The sequence below is a fragment of the Schistocerca piceifrons genome, chromosome 6 (assembly GCF_021461385.2).
Source record: "Schistocerca piceifrons isolate TAMUIC-IGC-003096 chromosome 6, iqSchPice1.1, whole genome shotgun sequence".
NCBI classification, from domain to species: Eukaryota; Metazoa; Arthropoda; class Insecta; order Orthoptera; family Acrididae; genus Schistocerca; species Schistocerca piceifrons.
Window position 1 is genome coordinate 593,736,203 of NC_060143.1, and position 17,745 is coordinate 593,753,947.

Consider the following 17,745-nt stretch of genomic DNA (forward strand, 5'->3'; position numbering starts at 1 on the left):
TAATTCCAATCCCAAATAAAGCAGGTGTTGACAGATGTGAAAATTACTGAACTATCAGTTTCATAAGTCATGGCTGCAAAATACTAATGTGAATTCTTTACAGACGAATGGAAGAACTGGTAGAAGCCGACCTCGGGGAAGATCAGTTTGGATTCCGTAAAAATATTGGAACACGTGAGGCAATACTGACCCTATGACTTATCTTAGAAGCAAGATTAAGGAAAGGCAAACCTACGTTTCTAGAATTTGTAGACTTAGAGAAAGCTTTTGACAATGTTGACTGGAATACTCTCTTTCAAATTCTGAAGGTGGCAGGGGTAAAATACAGGGAGCAAAAGGCTATTCACAATTTGTACAGAAAGCAGATGGCAGTTATCAGAGTCGAGGGCCATGAAAGGGAAGCAGTGGTTGGGAAAGGAGTGAGACAGGGTTGCAGCCTATCCCCAATGTTATTCAATCTGTATATTGAGCAAGCCGTAAAAGAAACAAAAGAAAAGTTCGGAGTCGGTATTAAAATCCATGGAGAAGAAATAAAAACTTTGAGGTTCGCCGATGACATTCTAATTCTGTCAGAGACAGCAAAGGACTTGGAAGAGCAATTGAACTGAATGGACAGTGTCTTGAAAGGAGGGTATAAGATGAACATCAACAAAAGCAAAACAAGGATAATGGAATGTAGTCGAATTAAGTCAGGTGATGCTGAGGGAATTAGATTAGGGAATGAAACACTTATAGTAGTAAATGAGTTTTGCTATTTGGGGAGCAAAATAACTGATGATGGTTGAAGTAGAGAGGATATAAAATGTAAACTGGGAATGGCAAGGAAAGTGTTTCTGAAGAAGAGAAATTTTAACATCGAGCATGGAAGTGAAACATGGACGATAAATAGTTTGGATAAGAAGAGAATAGAAGCTTTCGAAATGTGGTGCTACAGAAGAATGCTGAAGATTAGGTGGATAGATCACATAACTAATGAGGAGGTATTGAACAGAATTGGGGAGAAGGGGAGTTTGTGGCATAACTTGACTAGAAGAAGGGATCGGTTGGTAGGACAGGTTCTGAGGCATCAAGGAATTACCAATTTAGTACTGGAGGGCAGCGTGGAGGGTAAAAATCGTAGAGGGAGACCAAGAGATGAATACACTAAGCAGATTCAGAAGGATATAGGTTGCAGTAAATACTGGGAGATGAAGAAGCTTGCACAGGATGGAGTAGCATGTAGAGCTGCAGCAAACCAGTGTCAGGACTGAAGACCACAACAACAACATGTAAAATGAATTCATGTGCAGCATGCAAACATGCATTTTCTGGTTAACTACTGCAGAAAGTGTTGAGGAGTACACCACACAGTTGCATGAAGTGACTAGCTTGGAGATAAATGCTTAACAAATTTAATTCTGCAGTAGCAAATAATAGTACATTTACATGATCCTTCTCTGTAAGTTAACTTTTGCCTTTGAAATGGAATCTTAAATTTAGTGACTAAATTAAGTTTCGATGAATTTTTCATACACTGGGAATTAAACTGAAGCACATTACACCTAACTGCCTGCAACCTTTACACTGCTTCAAAGAACTTTCTGGAGGGCTACATTAAGGAAAGCAACTTTAAAATATTATTAAGGGGAATGTGGGTAACAGACTGGACATCTTACTATGACATACTGAATCAAATCTGACAGGCAAAAATGTATGGCACAATTTGAGTAAAAGAAATATTACACTGTTAGTACACATTCTGTCACTATGGCACAGTTGACCCCTTGACTGCTACATATGTGCTCTGTGAATTCCGTGCTGAAGTGGCTTTTATTATAGCTGTACTGCTTCTCAAATGCTGGAGCCTGTGCTGAGAGATGGTATCCTGCACAATATCAAATGCTGTCATCCAATGTTTCATGAATTATCAGGTACAAAAATTTTGGTTTTAGCACATTCTGCAGTGTTATGTCTTCTCTCAAAGAATATCAAAATTTCATTTACAACTATGAGCATAATGATATACCTTTGAGTTACTGGGTTATCGGGGTTTCTATCTGAAGGAATATCCGGAATGACAATCCCATTTCTGTCCGAGTGGACTTGCTGACTGCTATGAAACACAAACATCCGTTTTTAAGAAAACTACTAGGGTAGAAACTAGTTTTATGCATTTTACTGTCTGGTATCTTCACTCGAAGGGCTAAATTTCTTTTCATTACATGCCACAGTTACTATATCGCATCAAATTAAATAAAACATTGTGCAAAAGTTTGAAGATTTTGGAAAGGTAAAAAGCGTCACATTAACTTTGCATACCGTTTTTTTAGCTCATGTATTGCAGTGAATGAGATATAGATAAGATATTGAAATTTTATTTAAAATTGAGAGCAGAAGGATATCATTTCATTCTTGAATTATTGAGTTTTTGTCCGAAGCACGACCGCTTAACACACCCACTCATGTTCTTGCACACTGCAAAATGTGTCATCATAACCACTATGTCTCTATAATAGATCTGAGATATTGAAAAAAGGTTTTTGCAAATGTTGGCATGCAGAGAGAGGCATATGCCAAACGATAAATACTCTGAACTTTACTCAGAGGCATACAGAAGTAGCTCGTCCACAGCAGGGAGATGTTGGCGCCTCAGGACGCTTTCAGACATGTAAAAAACCCAAGAGGCGCGCGTATACGTGTCCACTGCACCTGGGGAACAGTGTAGCAGGTGGTGTATACATGTCCACAGTAGTGAAAGGGTTAATTTGGTAATGGAGGGAAGTGTGGGGGCTCAAAACTGCAAAGGCAGCCCAAGACTTGACTACAGTAAGCATGTTCAAATGAGTCTGGATTGCATCAAGCCCCTTGTCACTCAAGAACATTGCAAGTATGCTTGTAAATTGATGAGAGCAGGAAATATAGACACATATGGACACAAAGCCCCACAATCTCTGAAGTCGTTGAATGTCGGCTGCCGCAATGTGAGTACAAGCATTTGGGAATTCATGAAGTTCAGCTCTTTAGTATTGTGATCAAAACTGAATGTGTATAGACAAACTATTTCTGAATGGAAACTGATAGCAGTGCTGGTAAAACAGCTTATCCAGAATAAAAGTTTTGTAATATTATGTGCATGTTTCATAGGAATTCATGTCAGTAGCTGACATCCAACAAACTGCAACTGGATTTAATTCTGAAGGCCTTATTTCTACAACCTATTATGTAACAGGTACAGCTCCATACTAACTATTACAGTATGCGTGCCAGCAGCACAGCCAGCCATTAAGACAATAAGATTGCTTTCAAGAGCCTCACTTTAAGCTAAAGCATTGATACTGGAGTAAAGGTTTGAAACTTACATTGAGTCTTCTGTCACTTATTTGTTGAACAACTTCACAATTATAAATGAAAAGCACAATAATGTATACACTTACACTCACAGTATTAATTTATCTCATCAATTGAACTTGGACTTACATATTTTTGCTAGTGTTGTCTAAAGTAGTAGTCGAATATTGCACCCCGACAACTATAGTCTAAGTCTAATCAAGGCAACTTAAGCCAAAAACCGATTGACAAAATGATAAAAAAGAAGGACATACGTAATATTCTGCTCCTCATTTGTATCTTTGAAACTTCTGAAACTTAATTGGTTGGTAGATACTCTTTCTACAAACAGAAATAATGCCTCTAACCAGAAGTAGTTAAGAACAAAGGGAAAATAATAAAAAAGAAGAATCAATATAATTCCTAAAAATATAGAAATTGCTTGTAGGCTGCTCAAGGGGTCAGTACACAGAAGAAATAACTCGTCACGACATGAGCGGACATGTTGAAGGGCACGAGATATGGCTGCCAGCTCTGCAGTGAAAACACCGCAGCCATCTGGCAAGTAGTGTTGCTCAGTATGTCCTCCATCAACATATGAAAAGCCTACATGACCCACCAGTCATCCAGCTGTCGGTGTAAATCACCTCATGGCCCCAGTAGACGTCAAGAAACCAGAGAAAGTGATAGCGGAGAGCAGCAGGGTTAACGGAGTCCTTACAGCCATGCGAAAGGTCCAGAAGAATCTGCAGACAAGGTGCACACTAAGAAGGTGTATGTGAATGGACCTCAAGGAGAGGGACTCCAGCCTCCACCAGTACACAGGTTACCCGACTTGTTCTAAAAGCTCCAGTCGCTACACGAACATCACAGTGGTGCACTAAGTTCAGTAAATGCAAGGCTGAGGGCGCCACCGAACCATAAACCAGACTCCCATAGTCAAGGTAAGATAAAACAAGGGCTATGTACAGCTGCTGCAGTGTACAGCGATCTGCACCCTTTGGTGTAGCTCAGGCAGTGGAAGGCATTGAGGTGCTGCCAGCATTTCCCCTTAAGCTGACGAAGGTGAGGAAGCCAAGTCAATCGTGTATGGAAAACCAGTCTTAAGAATCGATATGCCCGCACTACAGTGAATGGATCATCATTAAGGTAATGTTCTGTTCTGGATGAATGGCGTGATGCCAACAGAAATGCAGGACACAAGACTTCGTGGCTGAAAATAAAGCCATGGGATAGAGCCCATGACAGCCTCGTGAATGACTCTCTGTAGGCAGTGTGAAATGCTGAAGTCTTGGACATGGAAAGTACGGGGCAACAGGAAATCTTGGATAAAAATTGGGAGCGGGCCCCACAGACCCCACTCATACAATGTGGCAATGATATGATGTCACCAGGTCGTGTCACATGCTTTAAGTAAGTCAAAAAAGAAGGCAACCAAATTTTGTCACCTGGAAAAAAACTGCTCAGACGGCAGACTCGATGGACACAAGATTATCAGTGGTAGAGCAACCTTGGCGGAAGCCACCCTGACTTGGAAACAGTAGGCCACGTGACACCAGGACACAACCCAACTGCCGACACACCATACGTTCCAGCAGCAAAGAAACTTGGTGAGGCTGATGTGCCAGTAGCTACACACATGAAGTGGTTTCTGACCAGGTTTGAGTACCGGAATGATAGTGTCCTATCGCCACTGCGATGGGGGGTGTGCCATTGCACCAGATCCAGTTGAAGATGACAAGGAGATGTCACTTGTAGTCAGATAAGAGATGGTTAATCATATTCAATGTTACACACTGAAATGTGTGAGGGCATCTGCATTTACGAGGCAGAGGTTGAGGTTCAGTTGTGACAGTAAATTTTCAACCTCCCTAACTCAGCCAAACTCCGAAAGTATGAAATGTTTAGGGTGTTTAATCTGTGGAGCCAATACGTTCAGGAGTACTGCACCTTCTGGAGGAAGACATACATTGCAGACAGTTATTTCCTGCGTCACCCTTATCCTGACAGCCACAGCTTCAAGAGGGGTTTGAAGGGGCACAGGTTCACTACATACTGAGTTCAGGACAGACACAAACTCCTCCTGACACTATTATAGTCACTACGGTTCCCGTAATATTCCTTATAGCTGGGCAGGGCAGGGCAGGGGCCCGCATTGCCGGGAACCAGGTTTCCTGGAAGGCAATACTGAAAGCAAGTGTATAGCTTAACAGTTGCCATAGCACAGCCAAGTGGTGGAAAAACTGCCACAATTCCACTGGAGGATTACGTGATTGTGAGACTGGGAAGGCATGAAACATTCAATGAGGCTGTCTACGCCTCAGGGTCACCTTCTGTCGCCAGATGAGTACCTGTGCGATCGACATCCATTGTGTCTGAGGGCCCAGCAAGATCTAGTTCTTCAATGGATGCTAGAATCTCCACCTCATCCTCAGACACAGAGCTTGTAGGTAGTGGTGTGGGTGTCACCGCAGTGCCTTGGTTCTTGGGGGTATTTTCTTTTTCAGTTTCTCTCGCTGCTCGTTAGGTAGATCTGGCTGGGAGGGCATCACTGATTCAGTCTTAGCAACTGAGGAAGACTGTGAAGCTCTACAACCAGCTACTTGTGGTTGCTTCAGCCACTGATGAGTCAGCTTTGGCACTGGTAGGAACCTGGGAAGGGAGTGACCCCATGGGATCCCTTCCTGGCGAAAGGAGCCGAAGAAGACTTACGCTTCTCTGGATCAGAAGTGGGGACTGACATTCCCGATGGTTGGGGGTTGGGGGTGGGGTGGGAGGTGGGGGGAGGGGGGTGTTCCTCCTGAAGAAAGTTGTGCAGGAGCAACAAGGAGGGAAGTGCCCTCCCATCATCAAGAGGGCAGGTGGAGTCTGACAGCTCTGAGAGCCAACTGTATGAGGCGGAACAAAAGTAGTCGTCATAGCGGCGGCATAGGTTGACATCATATGTCCAGGATGTAGCCTCATTTTCTCTCAGTCTCAATGCAGGTCGGTCGGTCCATGGTCTTGTAGTATCTTGCAGTTTGGTGAGCAAGGTGAATGGCACTCTCCGCAAGTGGAAAAAAGTGGGAGGCGGGGCACAGGGAGTATTGGGATGTGAAGAATGTCCTCAATACAGATACGTGATGCTGGAAGTACAGAGGGAAGACACATGGCCGAACTTCCAGCACTTAAAGCACCACATCGGGGGTGGAATACATGGCTTTACGTCACCTCGAGTAATGTGTCACTCTCAAAGGCCAAGATGAAGGCACTGGTGGCAACCTGATCATCCTTCGGACTCCAGTGGACGTGCCAGATGAGTTGGATATCTCACAGCTCTAAATTGGCATGCGGTTCATTGTCAGACTGCAAAAGAAGGTCCCTGTGAAATATGATACCCTGGACCATATTTAAGCTCATATGAGGGTGTGATAGATACAGAAACATCCCCCAGCTTGTCACAAGCGAGTAATGCCCCTGACTGGGCAAAGGATGCTGTTTTGATCAAGACCAGACCAGATCTCATTTTGGACAAGCCCTCCACCTCCCCAAAACTCGTCATCTAAATGCTCCACAAAAAACTGAGGTCTCATTGACAAGAAAGATTCCCCGTCAACTCTTGCATATGAAGTACAGGGGTGAATAAGCTTCACTGTCATCCTTAGCCTGGCGTTCCTCCCGTGGTATTGCCGGAGGGGGGAGGGGGACGGGGTGGGGGACGATTTTGTGTCATATTTCCTAACATTAAGGTTAAGACCCTGATCGCTTACAGACTGCTGGTGTTTGACCACCACCAGGAAGAGATCACGTACTATGCTTCAATACATGTCATCTGCCCCGACACCACCCACTCTGACCAGGGGCCCTCCCCACGGGCGCCACCTAGCCGCAGCAGAGGCCACCTGGGAGGATGGCCATTGCCGGAAGTCCCAATGCCACAGGGTGATGGGCATCTACTCCTTGGTATACGTGGGGAGTCAATGGCGCAGGCATCAGCAGAGCAATCCCTGTGTGGTCAGGGGGCTACAACCAACAGGGTACACGGCCGCCCCACCACAACAGACTGGCTACCGTGCTGGATATCTGGTGGAAACAGGCTAAGAAGTTCATTATCGTCAACAGTGCAGAACATGATACTGCACAAAGGATGGAGGAAAATGCACCCAGGAGGGTGACCTCACCCAACAGCTGGAGAGTGAGTGGCAGTGCAGATCCACGTCAATGAAGGATGCAAGAGGTCTCCCCAATTGGCTTGCAGTTGGGGAAAATTTTGAAAAATGGAGATGAAACCCAACAGGGGACCATCACAAAGGCCGAAACATGCGAGACTCTTTTTTAGTTGCCTCTTACAACAGGCAGGAATACCTTGGGCCTATTCTAACCCCCGGACCTGCAAGGGGAGAATGATTTTAAACGCTGACTTTGTGCCAGGCCTCACCGACCGACATTGGGAAGAATGGGCTGCCATTCCCAAGAAACCTTATAGCACCTGATTGAACGTATGCCTGAAAGAGTGGAAGCTGTCATAAAGGCTACCATTACCAATGGAGAGAGCTATGAACTTTTAAATCTTTTTCAGCCAGGTGTCCACATACTTTTGATCACATAGTGTATTGCACTTCTTGAGACAATGAAGACAAGATTAGATTAACTACCATGGACAAAGAGGCATCCTAGGATTCATTCTTCCTGTCCTGAGAATTAAACATGAAGATATCCCAACGAATGCTACAATGGGAATTACCTTCTACAGTACACACACTTTATAGTTGTATGTAGGGCAGTAGTCATGTGACAGAGCACACAATGTGAATAAACTTATGGAACTCTAAGCAACATCAATCCATATCTGGACAACCTAAGTGGGCAACAACAAAACAAAGAAAATCACTGGGTGACAAATCACCTACAGGACTACTTGAGGGTTAACATCTGTTTGCTGTAGAATTCTCGAACACATTGCGAGTTCGAATGTAATAAATTTCCTCTAAAAGCTTCTGTCCACAAACCAGCACAGATTTAGAAAGCATCGCTTACACAAAACTCAGCTTGCCCTTTTCTCACATGATATCCTACAAACCATGGATAGAAGGCAACAAGCAGATTCCATGCTCCTGGATTTCCAGAAAGCATTTGATGCAGCATCCCACTACAAACTACTGACAAAGGTCCACACACATGAAGAGGGCTCCCAGATATGTTAGTGGCTCAAAAACTAAGTAATAGAATGCAGCACAATGTCCTCGACAGTGAGAGTTGACCAGGGACAAGGGTATTGTCAACAAAGCCCCATGGAAATGCGACACAACCTCTTTATCTATATACATAAATGATCCAGGAGACATTGAGAGATGTGTCTATGTACTTTGGCAGATTTATATTGGAGTTCTGAACTTCAAATACCACAAAAATAAAACCATAAAAATATCTGATGCTGTGTGGTTTCCTAATGAGTTGACTAAGAGGCTTGAACCAGAAACTTCAATGTTCTGTGACGAATTTTGCTGTCTTTTCTAGGTGCATCACAGGCCTGTTGACTGTAGGGTCCCCCCTAAATGGGTTAAGGATGCACTACAGATCAGAGGCGGTTATCCAGGCAGCTGACTGTACAGGGTGCATGCACTTTTCCCCCCCTTGGATTAGGCAACTGTTCAATCAGCTGTACGAATATTAACCTAGGACCCAGAGAAGGTCGCTCCTCCAAAACACACACAAAACTACTAAAATCCTAGTGATCAATTGGTAATAGAAAATTAAGGTGATGCATCTGTCTCGGTAGAAAGAAGCTCAAATGCACTAAGAGGGGAAAATGAAGCTGCAAGGAAGATCACTAAGATGGGCATAAACTTATAATTGGGTCCTTCTATTGACCACCACAATCATTCCCAGATGTAACTTTTAGAGAAAACCTCAACTTACTGACATGTGTATTCCCAATCATAACATCATTGAGGTTGTTTGATTATTAGACTATCTATTCTGATGTGCACAGTTTTTTTAAGTGACGCGAGTGGCAAGACATCTTGCAAAACAATACTAAACACTTTCTTTGAAAACTACTTAGAACAGATATACATTTTAAGAAACAATTTGTAATCAAGTTAGCACGTTACATCATTACTAAAAGACCGTATTCGCTGCTATGGTAGTTTTAGGAGCTGTCTATCTCCCTATATATTTACACGGAGCATGCTTTAATTTTATCCTCAAGTAACATATTGAGGTTTTTGTGTTTGTAATGTTTTTTCTATTGTTGTTCTGCTGTAGGCCTCAAAGGCCCATTAATGCGATAAATGATGACGATAAGTAACATAATTTACCTTCTCTATTTGCAAAAGAACAAGTCAAACCACAGAAGTAAATATTTCCCACAGGTTATTTTCACTGACTTCACGTTTGCATTCATTCCATTTTGTAGACTTCAGGTATATTCATAAAAATAAAAATTATTAAGGGTGTCAATACACAAGAAATATTTTCATCTTTTTTATGTTCATTACAAAGGAAGAAATTATTTAGCAAAGGTATTTAAACAGCAAAATTTGTTACAGTTACACAGAAGAAGAAAAAAATCAGAACTAGAGCAAGAAGGTGTTTCAAGCTAAGTAAAACAATAACTTGCATAATTATTTACAGTAGGTTTTCAGAGGAAGCCAGTTCCCCCCCAAAACAAGAACAATGCTAAAATTGTTTTGCTACACAAAAAGGAGGTAGGCAAGATATACAGCACTATAAACTACAGAGTCTGCTGACCATAGCGTAAACATATTCACAAGAATCATAACTAGCCATTCAGATGGAGGGAAAAGGGGGGGGGGGGGGGGGCGGCGCACATACATTGGATTTTACTTAAGTAAAGTAACAGATGCCTTTACGCATGGAATCAGTGTAAAAGACTACTCGCAAGCCACGAATCAAATTATGGAACATGACAATGGGTATGTATTACCAATTTGTTTGGGATTCATACATTTTTTATAGAGTGTCTCAGTATCACCCTTCACGAACAGGGCATTGTTTCAATTAATGTTAGTACAGTGAAGAATACATCATATATCAATGCTGCAGATTTCATTAGGTTTCATCAGGACTGAAAGAAATTCATATCTGAAAGACGTGTCAATTAAGGAAATCCAATCTCATCAAAACTATTCTTAGCCGTCTAAGAACAAGTTTTCAGATTATTAAGCTGGAAAACAGCAATTTAGTGCTGTTTGCAGATGGCGCTCTCATGAATAGCAAACTGTCATCCTTGAGCACATGGAGGGGAACACGAGATGACAGACAAAATTTCTAGTTGGTGTGGTGAATGGCAGCTTGATCTAAATGTAGATAAATGTAAATTAATGCAGATGAGTAGGAAAAACCATCTTATAATGTTTGAATACAGCATTAGTAATGTGCATTGTGACTCACATCAATTAAATATCTAGGCGTAGCAAAGCGATACAAAATAGGATAAGCACATCAGGTAAAATGCAAATTCTTGACTCCGTTTTGCAGGGAGAATTTGTGTAAGCATGTTGTTGTTGTTGTTGTTGTTGTTGTGGTCTTCAGTCCCGAGACTGGTTTGATGCAGCTCTCCATGCTACTCTATCCTGTGCAAGCTGCTTCATCTCCCAGTACCTACTGCAACCTACACCATCCTGAATCTGCTTAGTGTATTCGTCTCTTGGTCTCCCTCTACGATTTTTACCCTTCACACTGCCCTCCAATACTAAACTGGTGATCCCTTGATGCCTCAGAACATGTCCTACCAACCGATCCCTTACTCTAGTCAAGTTGTGCCACAAACACCTCTTCTCCCGAATTCTGTTCAATACCTCTTGATTAGTTATGTGATCTACCCATCTAATCTTCAGCATTCTTCCGTAGCACCACATTTCGAAAGATTCTATTCTCTTCTTGTCCAAAATATCAAAATATTTATCGTTCATGTTTCACTTCCATACATGGCTACACTCCATACAAATACTCTCAGAAACAACTTCCTGTCACTTAAATCTATACTCAATGTTAAATTTCTCTTCTTCAGAAATGCTTTCCTTGCTATTGCCAGTCTACATTTTATATCCTCTCTACTTCGACCATCATCAGTTATTTTGCTCTCCAAATAGCAAAACTCATTTACTACTTTAAGCATCTCATTTCCTAATCTAATACTCTCATCACCACCCGATTTAATTCGACTGCATTCCATTATCCTCATTTTGGTTTTGTTGATGTTCATCTTATACCCTCCTTTCAAGACACTGTCCATTCAGTTCAATTGCTCTTCCAAGTCCTTTGCTGTCTCTGACAGAATTACAATGTCATCGGCGAACCTCAAAGTTTTTATTTCTTCTCCATGGATTTTAATACCGACTCCGAACTTTTCTTTTGTTTCCTTTACTGCTTGCTCAATATACAGATTGAACAACATTGGGGAGAGGCTACAACCCTGTCTCACTCCCTTCCCAACCACTGCTTCCCTTTCATGGCCCTCGACTCTGATAACTGCCATCTGCTTTCTGTACAAATTGTAAATAGCCTTTCGCTCCCTGTATTTTACCCCTGCCACCTTCAGAATTTGAAAGAGTATTCCAGTCAACATTGTCAAAAGCTTTCTCTAAGTCTACAAATGCTAGAAACGTAGGTTTGCCTTTCCTTAATCTAGCTTCTAAGATAAGTCGTAGGGTCAGTATTGCCTCACGTGTTCCAATATTTTTACGGAATCCGGACTGATCTTTCCCGAGGTCGGCTTCTACTAGTTTTTCCATTCGTCTGTAAAGAATTCACATTAGTATTTTGCAGCCATGACTTATTAAACTGATAGTTCAGTAATTTTCACATCTGTCAACACCTGCTTTCTTTGGGATTGAAATTATTAAATTCTTCTTGAAGTCTGAGGGTATTTCCCCTGTCTCATACATCTTGCTCACCAGATGGTAGAGTTTTGTCAGGACTGGCTCTCCCAAGGCTGTCAATAGTTCTAATGGAATGTTGTCTACTCCCGGGGCCTTGTTTCGACTTGGGTCTTTCAGTGCTCTGTCGAACTCTTCACGCAGTATCATATCGCGTATTTCATCTTCATCTACATCCTCTTCCATTCCCATAATCCATAATATTGTCCTCGAGTACATCGCCATTGTATAGACACACTATATATTTCTTCCACCTTTCTGCTTTCCCTTCTTTGCTTAGAACTGGGTTTCCATCTGAGCTCTTGATATTCATACAAGTGGTTCTCTTTTATCCAAAGGTCTCTCTAATTTTCCTGTAGGCAGTATCTATCTCACCCCTAGTGAGATAAGCGTCTACATCCTTACATTTGTCCTCTAGCCATCCCTTCTTAGCCATTTTGCACTTCCTGTTTTTCTCATTTTTTTGAGACGTTTGTATTCCTTTTTGCCTGCTTCATTTACTGCATTTTTATATTTTCTCCTTTCATCTCCATCTCCTGTAAGCATAGCTCCTCTATGAAGCAGACAGGGGTATAGCAAGCTAGTGCAAGCCATTCTTGAGTACTGCACCTGCGTTTGGGATACCAGCAAATGTGATTAGAGGAGGACATCATAGCAATCCAGACGCATGCTGATAGATTTGTTACTGCTAGATTCGGTCAGCTCGCAAATATTGTGGAAATGCTATGTGAACACAAATGGGAATACCTGGAGGTATTATTGCAGAATTTCAGAGAACCGATATTTGAGGCTTACTGCAGATCAATTCTACTCCCAACAATTATGCCGGAAATTAGGGCTCATACAGAAGCTTATAGCCAGTCTTTCTTCTCCTCTCTATTTGCAAGTGGAATGGGAAAGGAAGCGACTAGTAGTGGTATGTGGTACACACAGCCATGTACTATGCGGTGTGCGGTGGCTTGCGGAATAAGTATGTAGCTGTAGATGGGGGGCAGAATGATGGAAAAGGCAGCTGCAAGTAGTATTGGCAACCTCCACATATGAAGCAGTAATTAATTCGGCATGTGAATGGACCAAAGAAACCATTTGGTTACAATATCTACTACAGAAATTAGTTAATATGCCAGTACTCCTTACAGTCAAAATGCTGGAGCAGCAGAAAGAGGCCTAAAACTAAGTTTATGAAGGATTTATGAATGATGTAACTTAAAAGCTATACTGATCTTTTGACAAAATCACAGGAACAAGTTTGATTGAAGTTGATGAACTGCAGATACTGGTATGTTTGAAGTCAAGTAGTAAATTTTAATTTATATAATGGAAGGAAACATTCCACGTGGGAAAAATTATATATAAATACAAAGATGAGGTGACTTACCGAACAAAAACGCTGGCAGGTCGATAGACACACAAACAAACACAAACATACACACAAAATTCAAGCTTTCGCAACAAATTGTTGCCTCATCAGGAAAGAGGGAAGGAGAGGGGAAAACGAAAGGAAGTGGGTTTTAAAGGAGAGGGTAAGGAGTCATTCCAATCCCGGGAGCGGAAAGACTTACCTTAGGTGGAAAAAAGGACAGGTATACACTCGCACACACGCACATATCCATCCACACATACAGACACAAGCAGACTCTTTCCGCTCCCGGGATTGGAATGACTCCTTACCCTCTCCTTTAAAACCCACTTCCTTTCGTTTTCCCCTCTCCTTCCCTCTTTCCTGATGAGGCAACAATTTGTTGCGAAAGCTTGAATTTTGTGTGTATGTTTGTGTTTGTTTGTGTGTCTATCGACCTGCCAGCGTTTTTGTTCGGTAAGTCACCTCATCTTTGTATTTATATAAAATTTTAATTTATTATTTTTATGAATTTTACCTTCTCGAAAGTAGTGTATTAAATTGAAAAAATTGAGAATTCACCATATTAGTCCAAATGATAGTTTTATCTCCTGAAATATCATTGCTCTTACAAAAATTGAAAGTTTCTGTTACTGAATTTATTGTGTCCCACAAATAAATCAATATAAAATAAAAAATATGTTAGGAAAATTCAGTACCTTTTATACAAACATTCTGTGTAAGCAGTAGTTTTTCTGTACAACAAATTGGGGACAACTTAACATATTTGAAAGTTCCATATCTGCAATGGGGATGAGGCCAAAAAGCTTCATTAACTTTAACAGAGCCCATAATTTACCTTTAACTGGCACTACATCTGTAAAGTAACCCTTCTGCTGAGCTTCATGAGCAAGTTTGTGTGACCGGAGAGCGTAATCATCCTGTTCTTTCCTCGTAACTCCAAATGCAGCTGCCAGCCTGTCACCAGAATGACCCATAGTTTCACCTGATGAGAATTCGGATACAGCTGGCAACTAAGGGAAATTGAATTAAAATCATTTTTCATCATCAGTATTCACACTATACTAACATATATTGAACATAGTAGAATGCATAGAGGAAACAAGATACTCTATTTAGTAAAACAACTGTTTGTGTAACCTGATTAAGACACCCTGAAAAAATGTACCTTTCTGAATTAACAGATTTGAACCCTGAACTATATACATTACTGCATAACAATCAGGAATCACTTTATAACAATACACCATCCACCACACAATGTAAAAATATTTAACTAATTTCAGTAAGTATTAAGATAGTTTTCATTACAGTGTAGGTAAAGTATAAGTTCAGAGTCGTGCTGCTAACAGTTTTAATGAAACTATATGCCTACACTTAAATAACCTATTTAAGACTTACCTCAGGCACAAAGTGACCTGGTCTGATGGATGCCAGAAGCTGTAATTTCTGCGCTAAAGTTTTGGCTTTGTTGGCCCTCAGCATCAGGCTACGCATTTTGCGTGAATGCCTAATGGGTACATCAGACATTGTTTCTACACCACCAGCAACTATTATTTCAAAGGCTCCAGATGCAATTAAACCAATCCCTAAGAGAAAATTCATGCATTTTATTCTGGATGTCCGTTACATTAAGCCTTCAAGTGACAATGCATTTTCCAGCATAACAAATTTATGTCAGCATGCACACTTACAGAATCTTAATGAGTAGAACTACTCAATGTATTATTTATTTCTAAGGCCATCATAAAAAATGGATCATTAATAAATATTTAAACCAGTGAAACAAAATCAAAAAAGTTATACATGTTCGATACATAAAAAGTTACGGGCGTGTGTGGGCGAGCGCGCGCTCGCGCACCACTTGTAGGGGTATAACTGAACAGTATACATTAAATTTATACTTTGACAAAAAACTAACTTCAGTACACAGAAGAAAATATTTGGTTAATTATTAAGTCTAATTAATTTAATTACCCTAAAAGGTTAAAAATAAGTAGGGTTATCAATTGTTAAATTCAGATTAACCTACAAGAGAAAACCAAATACACAAAGCAGGACAGATGTTGCTCATAATTTGGATAAAACAAAATTCTATTCTAATTATGTGTAATAATTTATCTTTCAGAGGGTTTAATACAAATACTATAGGCTAGGTACAGTAAGCTAATCTCCCCCCCCCCCCCCCCCCATGGAACACAATAATATAAATCAGCTTACAAATGTCCACTAAACATTCTCTTTTTGGTATCCATCAACATGAATAAGAATCCCAGAGTGTTCTACACAGAGTGCACCAAGACTATCTGCTTGCTGAACCTTCCCATGTAATCACTGACCCCTGATATAATATCACCAACTTCTTAACCACCAACCTCTCATGATACAAATCTACGTACCATCCATTAATGTGAGCACCTTTCAGAAGCCTGAATAACCACCTTTTGCCACGTAGACTATTACGGGACATGCAGGAAGAGTGTCAGTAAGTTTGTGGAAGGTACACAGGGATGTAGACCTGTGCCAATTCTAGTGCTGTGGCCAGCTGCGCAAGGTTTCTCGGTTTGTGTGAATAGCCAGATCAAGGTGGCCCCAGATTCTAAATTTGGTTTAAATCTGGGGAGTTTGGTGGCCAGGAGCACAGGGTAAACTCATTCTGGTGCTCTTTGAACCACGCATGTATGCTGCGAGCAGTGCAACATGTTGCATTGTCCTGCTGGTAGGTGCCATCGTACTGAGGAAAAAACTGCACGGTCCCCAAGGACATACACATACTTTTGTTGATCCACTGTGCCTTCCAGTATGATGAGGTCACCCAAGACATGCCTCCTAGCCTCGACTCCTCCAATGATTGTTGCTGGGTGTTTGCTGTCAGACATTTCACACTGTAAACATCAAAGACCATCTGTCAGATGGACCATAAAAAGTGATTAACCTGAAAAGGATATTTACCCAGCCACTCAGTGGATGTCCACATGCAGTATTGGTGTGAAATTCTAGCCTTTGTCACCAATGAACAGCAGTCAGCATGGGTGCATGCAGCGATGTTCACTGGACAATGGTTGAGGAGACACTATCAATAGCCACTTTGCTCACCTGGGTCGTCAGCTGTTCAAACAGTTGCATGTCTATTTGCCCAATACATCTCTATAGCCATCATTCACCCCTGTCATCTATGGCCTGTAGTGCACCACAGTTGCTTCAGTGCTGGATTTGGATAGTGCCTTTTGTCACACACAGTATATTTTAACCACAATGACATGCAAACAGTTCGCACTTCAGATACCCTCCACTGCTGGTGCTGCCTCAAGCCACCTGTGAGTGGTTATTGCACACTGATGTCTAACAAAAAAGGTGATAAATACACATGGTCCAGTTGCATTATCTTATTTTCAAAATACATGACTTTTCCCTTTTACACAGAGTATCTGTAATGTAACATTACAAAAACAGAAAGATGCTGGTTACACTGAACAATTGTATACAAAAATCTGCAACAGTGAAAATGATATTTCGTGCTTACTTTTGTACACACTGTTAAGGTTTCTTGTCTCAGTTGTTAGTGTTTTCTTCAGTGTCTCTTAGGATTATATACAAGTAGAAAAATAATCAGTAGTCTTGAAATGCAAGCAATTTTGAATGTAGAGGAGGAATTAAGATAACTATTATCTGATGGCAAGATTGAGGTTATTATTTCTGAAGGCAGGTAAGTACAAACACAAAACGCAATGTTGTTCACTAACTAGCTTCTTAAATCGCCATTTCAGATAAAGATTTGAATAGCAAAACTAAATTCTCTTTGTTAAAATGTAAACATTTCTCAGCTGCCCCTCATTTACATTAATTACACTCAAAAAGCATAGCTCTGCTACTGCACTTGCACCTGCAGAAAACTCATTCCCGTAAGAGTTTGGGCAACCTGTCTTCATATATATAGTTAAAGGCTACCCAGCCATTAACCTTCGTCTGTGCGAATGCGCACAGGTTGCCCAAACTCTTACGGGAATCGCCAAAGCGTGCGCGAGTAATGAGTGAATCGGCAAATGTCTGTAAGGTACATTACATATGTAGAATTGTGGACAGTTGGGAATGTGAGTCTCACGGGAAGCGTGCAAGGGATAAGTCCCTGCAGTCGCACTATTCATCTGTGTCCTCGGTGGCTCAGATGGATAGAGCGTCTGCCATGTAAGCTGGAGA

At 41.3% G+C, this 17,745-nt stretch overlaps 1 protein-coding gene across 1 annotated transcript in view; it reads right to left on the reverse strand.

Moving 5' to 3' along the window:
* Positions 1 to 17,745, reverse strand: part of LOC124802539 (trifunctional enzyme subunit beta, mitochondrial) — a 76,895-nt gene that overhangs the window by 19,450 nt on the left and 39,700 nt on the right. The window contains exons 5-6 of the mRNA XM_047263398.1: positions 14,950 to 15,137; positions 14,387 to 14,561 (exon numbers count right to left, since the gene is read on the reverse strand). Of these exons, the coding sequence (XP_047119354.1) occupies positions 14,387 to 14,561; positions 14,950 to 15,137 (363 nt within the window). The remainder of the gene's footprint in view (positions 1 to 14,386; positions 14,562 to 14,949; positions 15,138 to 17,745) is intronic.